We start from the raw sequence: 16,588 nt of genomic DNA, 5'->3' as shown, positions 1-16,588 counted from the left end.
TCGTTATTCCTTTTCTGAAGAGGAAATTTCACATTTTGGTTGGTATGAGATGAACCCAAATGAATAAAGATTTTTCTGCCTCGGTGCTTTAGCACCATCTGGTGGTAAGTTATTTTTCTGCAGTAAATCAAACAATATGGTTATGAGGTCATCCCGACGGCCCGTGTAGGATCAATAAATCAGTCAATATATCAACTTCAGCTACATTGAACCACTCTAGTCGTTACTACATCGAGCCAAGAGCATAAATTCAGACAATTGGACACGGAGGGGAATTTACTCTTCATCGTAAGAGTCCTCTGATATCCTAACCTCGGCCTGATGGCCTTTCGACGAAATGACGCTATTGACTAACCGCGCAGGAAGTACATGAATCAGTTCCACACATTCTGAGCCAGTGGGCTTCGCTAACTTTCAATGACTGATGCACCTAAATAAACAACAAACAGCAGCTTAATGATAGAAACGTACTAACTGAAAAACAAGCACTTTACTGGGAATTGCATAATCATTACAGTCAATGAGCAACACTCACCCTCAATAGACAAATCTTATTTACATTCTTGGTTACTGGAGATGTACAGTAGTATTTAGGCTGATTATATCACATCATTTACCAAGCAACAACTGACCGAACCCAGACTGGAACAAGTGAAAAGAAATTCAGCTCTTATGGCCATTCTGACCACTGCTCATTATGGACTGTGCAATACCTGCAGATGAGTGTATTCAACCACCGACATTGCTTGATAAATGCATATAAACGGCATCTTGTGTATACCAGTGATCAGAGTTGCTGGCGGCAACCACCTACAGCTCCCAAAGTCAACGTCAGGAGTTTGCACTGCGACAACTATTTTGTCTGGTGCCAGCAGAAAAACAGGGAATCTCAGTTGTTGTTCAGTAAGAAATAAACATCTACAATTAAAATCTTTATTACAGTATACTCTTCGAGTAAAATAAAATGTACAATTCTATAGTTACAGCATATAAACAGAACAAAGATGAAGTTTTCAAAGAAAAAGTGCACTTTCAGAAGAGAGACTATCACACAATGCAGTGGGGTTTTTTTTGTTTTGTTTTTTGAAGCAACATGTTTTGACCATCTGTCTCTTCATATCCTATATCGCCTCATGTTGGTACAAATCATCTTTCTCCCGTCAGTGTGCTGACTCACTTGGGTTTCAACATATGTTTTGGCTGGAGAAACACATGCTAACGCTCAAGGACAGAGACGTGACAAATACGTTTGCAGGCTGTTTGTTTTGCTCTCCCCTTGGCCGGGTCAGAGCGACCTGCTGTCAGTGACTCAGACCGAGGCAGCGCCTGTGACTCATCCGAAGGGCCTGAGTTTGGGACGGTACTAACCTCATTTTCCTCCATCAGCACCACAAACCATGCCGTCAGTGTTTCAAGGAAAGAGGGAACCATGTTCCAATGGAAACTCCCTCTTTCGCTCTTTTCGAGGTCTGATTGAAGGAGAAGAAAAATGTAAAAAATCTAGGCCGACTCAACGAAGTCAGCGACACTTGGCAGCAGCGATATTTCTGTGCATACCAATGAGAAGGGACTACTCGCAAGGTCACAAACATTGTGACTAATATAGAACATAATACAACCTGCCATGATCAAACCTTCGTGAGGGAACTGAGTGGGTGCCCAGAAAGCAAAACTGAGGCGAAGCCAACCGTGGGTTTCTGTGACGTCCTTTGTACAGCGTGTGCATGTAAAGCAGCATGAATCAAAGGGATGTCGTGGAGAAAAAGCCAAGCAGGAGGAGTTTCACACATTGTTTTGAGAAGAAGCCTGATCTTTCACTGTGTTAGGGCCAGAGACACAGATTTTGATCTGATAAAGCTCAACCTACAGACTTTGGGACTTTTGGAAAACAAACATGTTTTGTCTTCTTTGTGCTTTTGCCTATGTGGGTGTAGAGTGGAGTGATTGAGCCTTTCATTCCCCCCTTCTTTTTTTTTTTTAAAGATACATTTGGGGAATAATATACAATAAACTCACAATATCAAGTATATAACAAACTCTAATAGTTAACATTATAACCAAACATTCTCATTGTAAGACTTAATGACAAGACATTTTGGGATTGAGACTGAATGGACCAAAGTCCACTAATTAGCAGCTTCAAATTTCAGATCAAATGAGAAGAATTGACAACAACAGGATTTTTTTCTTTTTCTAACGACACTGCTCCTGGTATCATTTTTTAACCCAAACATCTGTGCAAGTTGACTTCTTTTAACAGCACATCCTTAGAGGTTTTTTTTTATTTTTTATCATGCATTCACTTTCAAGGGCAGGCTGAATCCTTTTTCATTTAAGCTAATCATGAATCGTATCAGGAAACTGCTTGAAACAGCTTAATAATAATTTACAGACAATGGTGTGCAAATGCAGAAAAGCATATCGGGGTTACTAAAAACCAGAGTGAAAAAGCGCACAAATAAAACAACAGGAGGTAAGCCCATACAAACAACCCTTGACTTGTCCTTGTCTGGTAAGTAACTGATGAGGACGTCTCTTCTTTATGATTCCAGCAAGTTTACTCTGAGAGGATGGCCTGTCCAGATGCAAGGGCAAAACTGCCGCCCCCTCAGGTAAAGATGCTTACCAGAAGTCAGGGGTCAGGGGTTGCGGTATACTCCACAGCCACTCGTTGTGGTGATCTAAGGTGTTTGAGACAGCAGGGAGAAGGTTCACACACACCAAAAAACACCTGGAGCTGAGATGTACGAGAGAAGAAACCCAAAGTTAATCACTGGCGCTCTTATCAAGTTCAGCGAAAGGCTTTTATTTCAATGTACCGCCGTTACAGCCCGAGTTGAAGGCTCGTCACTAACCTGTAGGGGGCGTCTGGTCTGTGTGGGCCTGTGGGCCCAGGTGAAGGTGGCCCGATCACTAGCAATTACACTGCTGCTTGCTCTGTGTTGCTGTGCCTCTCGGCTGCCGCAGCTGCCTCAGCGACGCATCTCCGTACTGGATCCCGGAGCCCATCCTCTCTGGGTCCAGCTCGCCTTTAAGGTGAACCACAGTGAGAAATGTCAACAGTGCAGACACTTCTACACCACAAATGAATCTTGAAAAAAAAGCACAAGGGCATGTGGACACTTTCGACAAAGTGTACCTGACTCTATCTTGTTGAGGATGGTGCGAGCACATTTCAGGAAACCTTCCTCCACATTTTCACCTGTCAGAGCACTCGTCTCTAGAAACATCAGCTCTGAGTGGGGCGAAAACAAAAGTGGGTAAGGACAGGACAGGAAGTCTAAATGCAGAGCGAATGGACACAAATTGGCAAATATATAGACATGAAATGTGTGCCAAGAGGCTTAACATTATTTACCATTCTCCTGAGCGAAGCGCGAGGCTTCCAGGAAAGTCACCTCTCGGTCTGCATCGAGGTCTTTCTTGTTGCCACACAGGATAATTACAATGTTGGGGCTCGCAAGCGTCCGTGCATCTGTCAGCCAGTTGGTCAGGGTGTTATACGTCTCTCGGCTATAAGACAGAACAGTTTAGTGTTAGGCTACAGTGTCACCCTTTAGCATATTATACATTCACAGGGCTTCAAAAGGTTAGTGGGACAGATATCCTTGTCTGTTTACTGTATGCACACATGTAATAACATCCCCTTTTGACTCATAAAAATGCTGCCAACAGAAAACAAACGCTTCGTTATGAACTGCAAAGTAATAACATGTTATTGCTCTGTAAAACATTGCATGCAGCAGCCTGTTTAGACACAGAACTTTTGCTTCTTTTTTTTTTTTTTTTTTTTTTTCCTCAAGGTAGGCCTTTTGCTACCATGGAGACAGCGCTCTGGTGTCCATGGTAACATGAGGTCAGTGAGGTGAGAAGAAGGGTGTAGGCCCGAACAGTGATGTTTAACAGCTGCTTTCACTAACAAGGAAAGACTGACGTAATTCTTTGTCCACACTCGGATGGGATGAGGCCACTCAGCTGCAACCTGGCTCACAGGCTCTCTCATTCCTTCAAGAATCCCTCCCTCCCTGGTTTCTTTTTTGTCTCGTGCCTCTCCAGTAGTTTTACCCCTCCGTTTCCCTTGTTTTTACCTCCGGTGACACTTTTTTTTGATGGACCTCTGCTGCATGCCAGAGGATTCGGCATCCTTTTACAGCGGCTGCTACTCTGCCCTTCCCCCTCCAAAAAAAAAAAAAGCACTCTTGCAATCACTGACATTAGGTTCCTGTCTCTTTGCAATACTCCATCAACTCCATCTTGATTTCACAAGCCAGAATTGATGAAATACAAACCTCTAAATGGCTTCTGGTATTCATATCTCGGAGTATCAGTTCAAGGATTCAGTCAGTCAATTGCACAATATATGGAGGTGGTGCATGCATGCTTTATAAGCCCCTACAGGGTTACTCCACACTGAATGAAAACAGCAAGCAAGGTGGTCAAAAAGATAAAGACGATAAAGAGCGATACTATTTGCAGCTAAGCTTCATGCATTAGTACATTTGGATGTTGCATTAGTGGTTTTCTGGTAGTTTTAAAACTATTTTTTTGTAATCTGGTTTGGAATTTGTTCTTTTTACTACAAGAAAGCCATAATTCATCAAAAAAAGAGTAGAAAGCCATAGAGTGCAGGGATGTTTTTACCTGGTAATATCATAGACCAAAAGTGCTCCAGCTGCTCCTCTGTAGTAGCTGCGTGTCACAGAACTGTGGAGAGAAAACAGACGTTTTGTTTAAAGTAAGACATTCACAAGATAAACTGGGAACATCTGACAGGGGAGGCTGGAACAAAAACTACTCTAAATTATTATCATCAGCCAGGCACTTCATCACACCAGAGGAGCTTCTTCTTGGCTCTCCACGTGGGCTCAATAAAATACGTTGACCTTGTAGCTCTGAAAAGACAGCCAAAACTCTGGCACTAAAAACATTAAAGGCTGTTACCGGAATCGCTCCTGCCCAGCAGTGTCCCAGATCTGCAGTTTGACCGTCTTCCCACCAACGTTGACTACCCTGGACCCAAACTCCACACCGATGGTGTGATTGGAGTCCTGCTTAACTGCACAGGGGTAGAGAAAAGAGATTTTCTAAAGACATCCCTATAGTAAAACTCTTACGTTTAAGCCCTTGCATAATTATGCTGTAAGCACTGTCATAATGGAGGCAACGCTTTGAACTGCACCCACAATCTTACCTCTGATCTACAACATGATGTTGTGTTGGGCTTATTTAAAGAGCCAAAGCTATCGTGTTCAAACACCTCATATCCACATAAGAGACCACAGGGAGCTCAGATAGAATTAATACTGCTGACCTGCCCTCCTTTTCTCTCTTTACCGACCGCACAGGGATCCAACAAGTCTTAATCAATTTAATACAAGTATGTGTGTGACTGGGAATGTTGTGCAGCTTTAACACGCTTTCCCGTTTGTTACTGAACGAAACTAAAAATGTGAAATGAAACTGACCAAAGCAAAAGTGTGGATTTTTAGACAAGTGAGTATCAACTATGAGCCATCACCAGGGCTTAATGTCTTGCTTGTTTTCCGTATTCATTCGAGATCAAATAATGCGCTATGAAATATAAACTAAACACTGGATTACAAGTCAGTTACATCATCTGTCACAGTCTGGCAACAGACCCTGCATTTTGAGAAAGTCATTGATCTTCAATGTAGCTCTAACTCACTCAGGATACTTTACCCAACTGCACCACACGTAAAGTCTAAGATTAATCTAATAATACAGAACAATACAGTAAAGGAAAACTTGAGGGTTTATAAGCGCTTATTTTAAGTGTGCGGCATGAAACGCATGAAATTGACAGCAATAATTCTGTGAACGTGATGATTTACGTGGGACTGTGTGACTATACAATTTAGAATTCACTTATTTGCAACGCTAAGACTTACACTTGTTCTCAATGAACTGGTGGAGGAGGCAGGATTTCCCCGTCCCAGCACTGCCAATTACCAGGAACTTAAACAGGAAGTCTGCAAGCAGATGAGAGATGGTAGAACTCAGTGCATGAACGCACCAACATCAGTGACAAATCTGCTGCTCTTTGCACTTTCATCCTCACAGACAATCCTTAGATTTACTCTTAAGCCTATTAAGCCACTCTTTTCGCAGTATCCAGCAAACCAAAATTAGCCTACTAATCACAAAGTTTAGCATGTAATCAGTAACACCGCGCTACTTATGATTCTAATTGTATGCTTGTTTGTCTGAGGTGGAAAATTAAGCCTTGAATGATGTGGCAGCAGTTAACAACGCATCATTAGAGCAAAGAAGCATCTTTAGTTATCAAACATTGCTAAGAGCAACAGACTTGCACAGAGATAGAATGACCAAAGCCAGCTGGTTGTACAGATGTTGTTTTTGTTGTTGAGGAAGGGCTCTTGCTCTGTAGAGTATAACTCAGCCCACGCGTATGCTCCAGATTGACTTTGGCCAATGGCGTGTGAAGCCATCCGCAGTACAGACAGCCTTTGTAAGCTGTGGTTACTGATAATACAGGGGGTATTTTCATATGCACGCTGTGCTGCAGTTCTGGCAAGATCCGGGAGATTTGAAAGAAGTGACTGAGGATATGAAAGTGAGAGTAATGGAGACAGGCTTTTATGCTGGCCTCCTGGTCAGGTCTCTCCTGTAGAAGATTTGAATCTCATGAAAGTTTCACCAGCTTAAAACAACGGAAAAGAAAGAAAGAGAGTGGTAAAAGAATAAAAAAAGAAAGCCCGGAATGACGGTGTGTTCGTAGGACTGGGAGAGCAAATCCCAATTGCAAATTACGATCTCCCTTCTGACAGTCGGCTTCGCTTGAAATTTGAACACAAAGCGCAGTTTGGGTTTAAGCTTAAGTGAAGCCGCTGCAGAAAACAAATGCGGGCCCAGCAAATGATTAGCGACTACGGCTGATATTACCAGCCAGGAGGACAACCGGGGGAAAATTCAGCTGCACACCAGGTCAACAGAAACAACTGGACGAGCTTGTTCTGTAACTACTATGTGACATTTAAACTCATAATGTCACCTAAGTTTATGGTGCACCTCTGATTGTTGTGGCGGGTGTTTTCTTAAGCAAAACAAGCCAGAGGTCAAGTTCATGGTAAATGAATGGCTGCAGTGAAGTAAAACGTGGCTGCAGGCACATACAGTTTCACTCTGCAACGACAGGCAGCGTTGCATCTCAAGCGCGCATCGTCAGTGGCTGTGACAGCGGAATCAAAGGCTAACGGCTCCGTTCTAAAAGCTTGTCTCAGCTTTTTTAGAACCTTCCCAGGCATCAAATATTCTCCTGCGAGATCTGCATACAACCATCAAGCTGTCAATATGTCATAGCGATGAGGAAAGTGGAATGCAGCCCTGCCCTTTCAACAGCAGCCTTTCAGGCTATTGTGTTCTTTACACATCAATATTAAATAACCCCCCCAGGGAACAAAGCAACACCGTAATCTACATTTATCTATCTATCTACATCTAATATACATAAGGTTTATGTATGATGCGTCTTCACATCTGCTGACACTCAAGGCAAAGGTCAATTGGGGCATTTGGGGAAAAAAATGCAACCAAAGACAAAAGAAAAATATGGAAGCTGGAGAGTTAAAAAAAAAAAAAAAAGAAATTAGAAACCACATTCTGCGAATGCACAAGAAAACTCATTTTGAGAGTGTCGTAATAGGCGAATATCAAAAACAATTCAAATGTCAGAATCCCATGTGCAAATATTTAACATGCAGTTATTGTGTTCATGATGCTTTAGTCAATTCCACAACTGGTCCTCCGGAGAAGATGGCCTGGGAGATAGAAATCAATAAGAGGCTATTACAGCTACCATTAGCGCTGGCACTTTTCCATATATGCTGCCCACATGGATAAAGTTTCATACAAGAATTAAGGGAGAGATAGAGTACAAGTCGAAGCAGATGGTGAGGGTGCAACAGGAGAGGATGGCAGAGGGTCATATCAAAACTCTGTGGTGTCAGACTACAGACACTTTCTGTCAGGCAGATTCCTTATGAATGTCTCCCTCCTGAAAAGTAAACTTATAAAGATAGATATGCACTATAGGTAGCACCCATTATGGCAAGGCTCACAAACGGGTTTAACCATGTCTTCTATCAGCTCTGGTTTCAAATCTAGTAGTTTTCTGAAAAACAAAGGGGAAGTGACTTTGATTCAGGAGAACAGACGTAGAGACCAAGACCAATCTAGCAGCTGCTGCTCCACAGGTAAACGGGACATGACAAGCCGCAGCAATCTTAACTTCCTCTTATGGGCCTTGTGGTTAAACGCTGCCTCTTATTAAAATGCCAGCACTTAAAACTAAATGACTGCAAAATTATCTCAGCCCGTAATGTCACCCAACTCGACTTGAATTCCAATAAGTTCAGGTTACCTAAATATATGCGAGCACCACCTTCGAGTCCCGACATTTGCATTTTGTTCAAAGTTTGGCCAACTTTCACTTGAAACATCTCACCATCTGTTTGCTTACGTTACTGACCGGTTAACGAAGCAATGTAATGCGACATTGTAGGACAACAAACGAGTTAATACACCAAGCCCTCTGAGCAACCCGGTTCGCCTGAATTAAATGACACCCACAAAAATTAATTATTCTAATTAAAACCAACAGACACGATTAGGTGGCGCGTTAGCTAATGGCTAATGACATAGCAAGCTAACTAGCACCGTTGAGAAGAGCCAATCTGTCACATCAGACCACAGGATAGTGTATATAGCAGCTAGCAAGCATTAATATGTAGACTGTCTCAGACAAACATACCGTATGTCTCAGACATGTTGACCCTCGCAGTGTGAAAGACCCTTTTACGATTCTTTTGGTATGGTGACAGCTGTGTGTTCGCTGGGTTCACACCTCTTAGGGGGTGTTTATCTACGATGCTAGCGGTTTTCTTGATCCCTTCCTAGCTTACTTTGCCCGTACACAACCAAACACGGCAGTTGCGTGCTACGTCATCAATGTATTGGTCGTGTTGCGTTCAAGTGTTATTAGCCATGCTGGACATTTGAGGGAGAAAGCAAAACATCGATACCATATTTACGTAGAAAATAGAAATGCAGTACAAATAGAAGTTTAATGTCTGTAAGAGCTTGAATGAATTGCCACAATCACCTAGTATGCTCAAGGGCCTGGTCAACTTTTCCTGTTGAAAAGTTAAACAACTACAGAGAAATACAAAAATAGAACAAAGAGACACAAAATTCCCTAAAAGGATTACAAAGAGTGACATGATAGCAATACATGTGTGACTATAGTAGGATAGAAATACCAAAAAGAGATGCTTATCAATAAAAGATATCCTAAATACATGTAAACGATTGGAAGACTGGAAGTCACAAATAACACACACACACACAGAAAGATCCATACTGATCAATGAGAGAGAGAGCAAAGAGGGAGATGCAAAATGAAAACAAATAAATGCTTTTAGAATTCTAAAAGGAAACAGTGATGACACACAAAAAGACCATTGCTACAGGCAAAATAACTGCAAATAGTTGCAAAACAGCCACACAAATTAGAAATACAAACACAGACAAAATAACAGCGAAGAGACACAGACTAACACAGAAGTTAATCAGCTTCACTTGGAGTTGTTTTCTACCTCATACACTATGGGTATCATACTTTGGGAGACTCAACAAATCGGTGCCTAAAGGCCGGTTGTCTTACATTCCATGGAGGCGTGAGTGTAACAGCAAGCCACAAGGTGGCAGATGAGGACAATGAAACTTGATAAACTCCTCTAGAGACAGCAAAATAACAAGACTACAAACACTTCCACAGTTTTTGTGCACTTTCTTTTCTATTTTTGTATGTATTTCTCTTTAAAGATTTACTTTGTTGTACCATTATGCCTCAGTTGTCTGCTCTGGAGACCGATAGTCACTGCTTCTGCTATAACTAACCCCAATTTGGGCCAAAAAAAATATCAGTCTACAAATATGTCAAATTCTGTCTGTGGTAAAGGGAGTCATGCATACACATGTGGAGTCTTTGGCTGACAAATACCAACTTTTCTCCAGAAATAATTGCTCAGAGCAACATCCTTTGAAATTTTTGAGGAATATCTGTGCCCTTGTTGCTCCCCTATTCATTCATCACCTCCCCATGCCTGCATCTATACATACACACACAAACTGACAAAGAGCTCAGTGCATGGGGTGCAGGGCTGGCCAAAGGTAACAGGTGATAAATTACAGAGCCTTCCACTCTGCTACTATCCTTCGGAGTTCCTGCCTACCTTTGTTCTACTTTGGCAGAGCCACTCATCCTCCCCAGTCTTGTTAAAAGCTCTTTTCACTGAGATTAAAGACAGAAGGAAGTACAAGGCTCAGCATCGTGTGGGGGCACGGATGTTTTTCTAAGGTGGGCTATAAGGAAGGCTGACCGCAAAGGTGTGCAGCATGCAGTCTGAAAGAAAAAAAAAGAAGGGTTTTTACTTCCGTTAGGTTTTTTCCTTTGTGTATGTCTTCTAGTGTATCTTTGTTTCCTTTGTCCTCTTTTTTTTGTCCTCCTAGTGTTATCATCAGAGCAGAGATTTGGCATTTGTGTGCATTTGTCGGGGCTGACTTTTCACTCACTAACAGCTGAGGCTAAGAAAGAGGCCTGCTGGGTTCATTTGCTTTTAGAGAGAGATGTCAAACAAAAGTGCGACAGAGGGAGTGACACGGGGACAGGAAACAGAGCATGTGATGTCTTGCATTGACAGTTCCTATTCAAGATCAAAAGGCATGTGTTTAAGTTAAGTACATTAGGGAAGCCCCTCATAAACCGTAGAGCATTCACCATGTTTACAGCAAACATCTGAGTCATTTTCAAGAGCCTTGTTTGGGTGAATCATTTCCTTCAAAAGGTGAGCTCTGTGGTCGGTTGGCGTTACAGAAAATATAAAGGTCACAAAATGAGTAACCGTCTATACTGTAACACAAAGGGACAACCTGCTGTTTTATATACAGAATCAAAGGCACGATAGCTATGAGGTAAGGTCTATTAAGACACAATGGGGTGTGAACAGATGAAACTTGTGGATGTAGTAATGAGCTGAAACACGTGCAAGAAACCAGACAGTATTTATTTGTACCGAGAGACTTCTTCAAAAGAGGCTCTGAGACTGCAGAGCTCCAACTTTGAAAAATCACATGTCTAAAATGGTCAAAAACTTCTCAGACAGACAGTTATGTTTGTTGAAGTGAAAAAGAAACCACACATTTCTGATTCCAACTCCGGGGGTGTATTTATGTGCAAACCAACTCTGCACAGTAGTGCTTGTGCAACTATATTTGTTTGCACACCTCTTCAGTTTCTACCCACCTCACAGTGCTTCATTTTGCACTGCCAAAGTAAGTAAAGCTCTGTGAGGTTGGCACACGAGAGAGTGATAGCAGGAATCCTTAGAATCACTATTTAAATTGATGGGAGGATAAAAATATTTTAAATAAAAAGCCAGGGTCTCTTACACTTAGGGTGCTCGAGGGAGCTTTTCATGTCTTTTCCAAATTTTCAAGAAAGATGTGATGCTGTAAACCTTCTCAACCTATGACTCAATATCTTATCTTATCTCATATCTGATCTTATCCTATCTTATCATGTTATATTTTACTGTTAATCATAACCATGAACATTCTTTCTTTCTTTACTGATATAGAGATTTGAAAATGATGCAATTACGTCCGATACAGCCGCAAAAGTAAAAGCAGAAATATGTCAAGAGTTGAGGTGTTCTTTTTTTTTTAAGGTTCTTAAGGTTTTCAGTACCTGCTCAGTTCAGAATGTCACTATTTTACGTGTTCACAGAAGTCTACAGTTTCCCTGATAGTAAGCCATTTTGACATGAAGGTCACATGCTAAACTTCCTTTAAGGCCCTAGCAGACTTGTTCTTATAGAGAGGTGATCTAAAATAGATCAGGGCCATTCCAACTCACTCAGAGACCTACAGACATATTGGTTTTCATTGGGCAGGGAGAGACATACATTTTGTACTCAGTCATCCAATAAGTATTTCTGTTGTTTGGTTATATTCATTATGTGCCTTGTATTTAAATAAAAAAAAAAGTCACAGTTCTTGAATTGCAACTAAAGTCTGAGAAACATCAAAAGAATAGGTTCAGTTTTTGTCGTCTGTATGCCAAGTGTTATTTCTCCTTAATGTGCATAAAACCCCTCCTTTCTTAAACAGGCAAAAACAATTTTGTGTGCACTGATGGAGGTTTTTATGGTTTTAAAGTTCCTAATCAGCATTTATTATTTGCATTTTCAAAATTTGAATGAAATATTTTGGTAGAAACCCAACTATCGTGCATGATAGAGACATAACACGCCATCCTTTTTCAGGTCAAAGTAAATCTCAAAGTTTAATCAAAGTAGTGGTACATCCTCTCTTTAGGTTGAAATACAAATACGACAGTTTCAGTTTTGCAAGAAAAAGTCCTGCAATAAAAATATCACTTCAGTAAAAGTATTCTCACGTTATCATTATCATTATCATTATCACAAATATTGTGTTAGGAATAATAGTACGAGAGCAGCAAGCATTTAGTGATGTCAGCAGTAATTGCAGTAATTGCAAACTATTCTGATAATCCATTGATCAATCAGCTCAAATTTCCATGAAAATTAGAATAATCAAAATGATGTCATTCTGGCTCTTGAATCCTTAATAATTTCTGATTATTACTTTGAATTTTCTTCTGATCCTAAACTGGAAACTATATTAGACTTACTGTTTTATCTGTGAGCAAAACTAGAGATTTGAGGACGTCACAGTGGACTTCATGAAACTTTGATAAACATGTTTCACAATTTTCTAAAACGTAAGACTCATTAGTTTATTAAGAAGATGATCTGCTCAGTTGATAGTGACTCTCAGTTGCATTTCTGGAAAGAGCTCCATGCAGATATGTCCTTTGTGTATAATCAATCATATAGTTTGCATGCGAAAGGCATCCACTTACTCTGAAGAACCACATTTTTTCAAGATATTCACTTTATGGTTTATATTTGCTTAACAACAAAAACTGAGAAGAGGATTAAGAGCTATAAGATGTGTTTGCAAGTAGAATCATTTTCAGAGAATTTCAGCTTACAGTGCTAATCTATATGGTGGTTATTACATTATTAAAACAGCCTTGAAAAATGTGAACTGATCCTGTAAGTCTATCTTTAATCCTCTCATTGTAAGTTCACTCTGTAGGTGGCCATGAATGTGTGGGCCTACTGAGGTGAGACAAAGTTTCAAAAGAAAAGACAAATGTCAATGAGTTCAGTGGTCTAGAAAAACCCCAAACAGCAACAACTCTGAGATCTTGTAGCACCTCACTGGTGGCCAAAATCATACTAAAGGTTCAATGTGCCCACTTGAAGGTCCAGTGTTCGTGCACTGGAATCAGGCACCACATATTTTTCTAAGCTATTTGTCAATTTGATTAATTCTGTCAGTCTAAAAACGTCTAAAAAATCTAAATTAAAATCACCTGGTCTATACACACTTGTAGCTCCTCCAAAAAGCCTCCTGTCTCTACTGAGGCATTTTAGGACGTGAGACATCCTTCAGTATTTGGATGCGAACGATTTCCGAATCACAAGCAGAAGGGCAGAGAAGAAAGAAGTCAAGGTGTGTCATGTGGCATCTTTGGATGTGAAATATTTGTTCTATGACATCGAAAACACAAGTATTCCTATTTTCAAATAATTCAACAATAATTAAGTCACAGGTATGTATATCATATTGCATTTCTTCAGTATTTTCCCTGAATACCCCAGAGCTAAGAACTAAGTCCAGGAGAAAATTAGCATGTGAAGAACATCCTTAAATTCAATCAGTCATGGCTCCACCACTGGAGAGCCAAACTGAACAGATATAGTGATATAAACAACACATGCACACAGGACAAGTCTGAAATACTTACGGAATGACAGAGAAAAAAACTGCAAGCATGTTTGACAGAAGCATGTCTGATGTTCTTCTCAATTTACTCATAAATGGGTTAATAGTTTTTGCATGGTGTCTGTTAGCTTCTGCTGATTGGCTTCAGGGAGGAAGCATTAGTCACAGAGGAGTAGATTTCAGAATACATTTGGTCTGCAGACTATCAGGGAACACAACTACATGATATTGTATTTTGAGTGAACCAATACTTCTCTCCTAGTCCATTCAAATGTGTAAACTGTTCAATTATTTCCTCATCTGGCAAGTCTGTGGAGCAATTCATAGATCAGCTTCAACAGCTGTGGGAAGCAAGACCAATCCACAAAGACGATACCCTATGAACCACAGGGCCAAAGGATCTTTTGCTAATGTCTCTGTACCAGACATCCGAGGGTTACCTCAGACACTCTTTGTCCATGCATTGATTCGTCAGAGCTTTTCTGGTGTTGTCTGGCTGCACAATACTTGGCAGGTGATCATAAAGGCTTATTTTGTAAACTGGCTCTTGGAACAGCTGATTATCATTTGTCGCATTATGATGTCGTTTTTAATTTGTACATCAAAATGTTACATTGTCTATTACTTTGTCTCATATTTCGCTGTGTCATTCCATCCATCCATTTTCTATACTCTCTTCATCCTGCTCAGGGTTGCAGGAGGATGTTTGAGCCTATGACATCAATAATAGAACAAGCGGAAGGTTACATCATGGACAGGTCACCACTACTTCCCCAAGCTCACGAATTATTAAAAAAAACCATGCACACTCACACCTATGGTCAACCTTAAATCCCCAGTTAGCATACACGTTTTTGCACTGTAGAGAGAAGTTGGAGTGTTAAGCAGAAGACAAATCCACACAGGCACAGGAAGAACATTTAATCTCCACGCAAGGTGTGGAGCCCTCAAGGTTTGAGGCAACGATGCTAGCGGCCACACCCCAGTGCCACCCACTAGTTTGTTGCGTTATTTAGGAAAAACAATTGGTTACTTGAGTAGGGCATAGCCCTTTGTACTCTGCCTGTGATCAAACCAGCCAATGGGGGCAACATGTTCCAGCCTGTCAGAGACAGAAAAGGATGAATTATACCTTTTTCATGCCAAGAACGAAAAAATGGATTTGCATCACATCACTTAATACCATCTGAGGGATTTAGAAATGGGAGAACTCAGTGTTGGCTGGAAAATATGTTGGTACACTACATTTATCTGTGTATAATTACACCACAGAATTACACCACAGTCCCTACATGCAGTACTTGTCCAAAACATCTTTAACAACAAAGTATGTTTTGTCATTTTTCAACGCCTGCCCAAGTCTTTTGATCGGTGATGAGCCGTCAAACTGTTATTAATTATTTTCTGTCAGCTGTCACCATGGCTTCACTCTGCAGAAATGTTAAGTATTTATTCAGTTCAGACTCTGTTACTTGGACTGATGTAAATATTGTGAGATTATCTATTGGCTGGTGTTTATGTGCTTGGCATTATTACTGATCAACATCCTCTGAATTTCCTGTCAGGCTGTCGTGCTTCTGCGGGAAATGACAAGATAAGAGCGTTTCCCAGATATGAACTCTTTACACGTTCAATAACTGCACAGAACACAAAATCCATTCCACATGAGTTGGCTGGCTGAGCTAAGGATTTATGATCCCTTAAAACCGGAGTGAAGAAACTTTGCAGCAAATTAAAACATTAAGAGCTTTTTACATGACTTCACAGCAGTCAGGCTCAAAGAAAGTTAAGCGTAGCTCCAATTCTGAAAAACACTCAGTATGTGGGGCAAATAATCAAAAGAAAGCCTTCACTGCTGCCCTCATCTGAGTTTATTGAACCGTCTGCAGAAGACGGAGAGCTGTTGACTGGAGGCAGCATGAGGCACGTTGATATTCAGATGCAAATGGGAGAGATCACGGTTTAAGATCTACAGTGTAGAGGAAAACATTCTGCCGAGCTGTCCAATGACAGGTCACTGACTAAACCCCAACAGCATCCAACATGCATCTTCCACCAGCATTGCACAAACTCAACTCCCTTCACCTCCACGCCACAATTTTTCTCTCCTTCCACGTTTCATACTGTCAAACCACAGCCTTGAGGGGAGGGAGGGGAGCCAAAGGTTGTTTGTGGTCAGATGTTTGGAGCAGGCCGAAGGGTTTAATGTTGTTTGTTTTGGAGGTTCAAAAAATACATTTATGTGTTTTCTTCACCTGGAAGAGAAACAGAAACAGGCATATTCCAGTCAACATTTCTGTGCCAGTTTTGCTCATGTCCTACAGAGCGACAGGGCTTTTCACTCGCTCTCTTTTTGACTTGTCACACAGTGCACAAAGCTTCAGATTCAAGGTCTTACTTTGTGTGCTGGAACAGAGCCGTCATTAATAAACTAGCAACACCTGTGCTTTAGCAGCCACACACAAACTTTGAAAAAAAAAACCAACAACTATATTTTCAGAAAAAAAATCCCCAATCTGGGATACAATCCTGTAAAGCCCAGTTTAAATGAAGTATGTGGGATATCTTTTATTCGTTTTCTTAACCTTTAAGGACTCACAAACGTTCACAACGTGCACACATATCTGGTGAAAGCTCTCTCTTTTCATGTAAAAATAAAATGTGAGAAGAA

The 16,588-nt window shown here is 40.9% G+C and overlaps 1 protein-coding gene across 2 annotated transcripts; it reads right to left on the bottom strand.

The window, feature by feature from the left end:
- Positions 1–893: 893 nt before the first annotated feature.
- Positions 894–8,969, bottom strand: rab4b (RAB4B, member RAS oncogene family). Of its 2 annotated transcripts, none has more exons than XM_072392428.1 (8): positions 8,792–8,969; positions 5,910–5,990; positions 4,942–5,056; positions 4,642–4,704; positions 3,359–3,513; positions 3,140–3,235; positions 2,856–3,029; positions 894–2,737 (listed from the first exon to the last, which is right to left on the bottom strand). In XM_072392428.1, exons 1-7 carry the CDS (start codon positions 8,805–8,807, stop codon positions 2,914–2,916), a joined length of 642 nt encoding a protein of 213 aa, XP_072248529.1. In that variant the 5' UTR covers positions 8,808–8,969; the 3' UTR covers positions 894–2,737; positions 2,856–2,913. The 2 variants fall into 2 exon arrangements, with proteins under 2 accessions (XP_072248529.1, XP_072248530.1); XM_072392429.1 differs by having other exon boundaries at positions 894–2,681.
- Between the last annotated feature and the right edge of the window lie 7,619 nt (positions 8,970–16,588).

Source organism: Leuresthes tenuis, unplaced genomic scaffold, assembly GCF_036924035.1.
Source record: "Leuresthes tenuis unplaced genomic scaffold, fLeuTen1.0.hap1 SCAF_9, whole genome shotgun sequence".
In the NCBI taxonomy this organism is placed as follows: domain Eukaryota; kingdom Metazoa; phylum Chordata; class Actinopteri; order Atheriniformes; family Atherinopsidae; genus Leuresthes; species Leuresthes tenuis.
Note: the sequence above shows the minus strand (reverse complement) of the source record. Positions and strands in the feature narration are given on the sequence as shown.

Coding starts and splice junctions, on each gene's coding strand:
- rab4b (XM_072392428.1), bottom strand. Junction 5,057..5,909: donor CCAGTTCATTGAGAACAAGT/GTAAGTCTTAGC, acceptor ACCCCTGTGCAG/TTAAGCAGGACTCCAATCAC. Junction 4,705..4,941: donor GCTGGGCAGGAGCGATTCCG/GTAACAGCCTTT, acceptor TTCTCTCCACAG/TTCTGTGACACGCAGCTACT.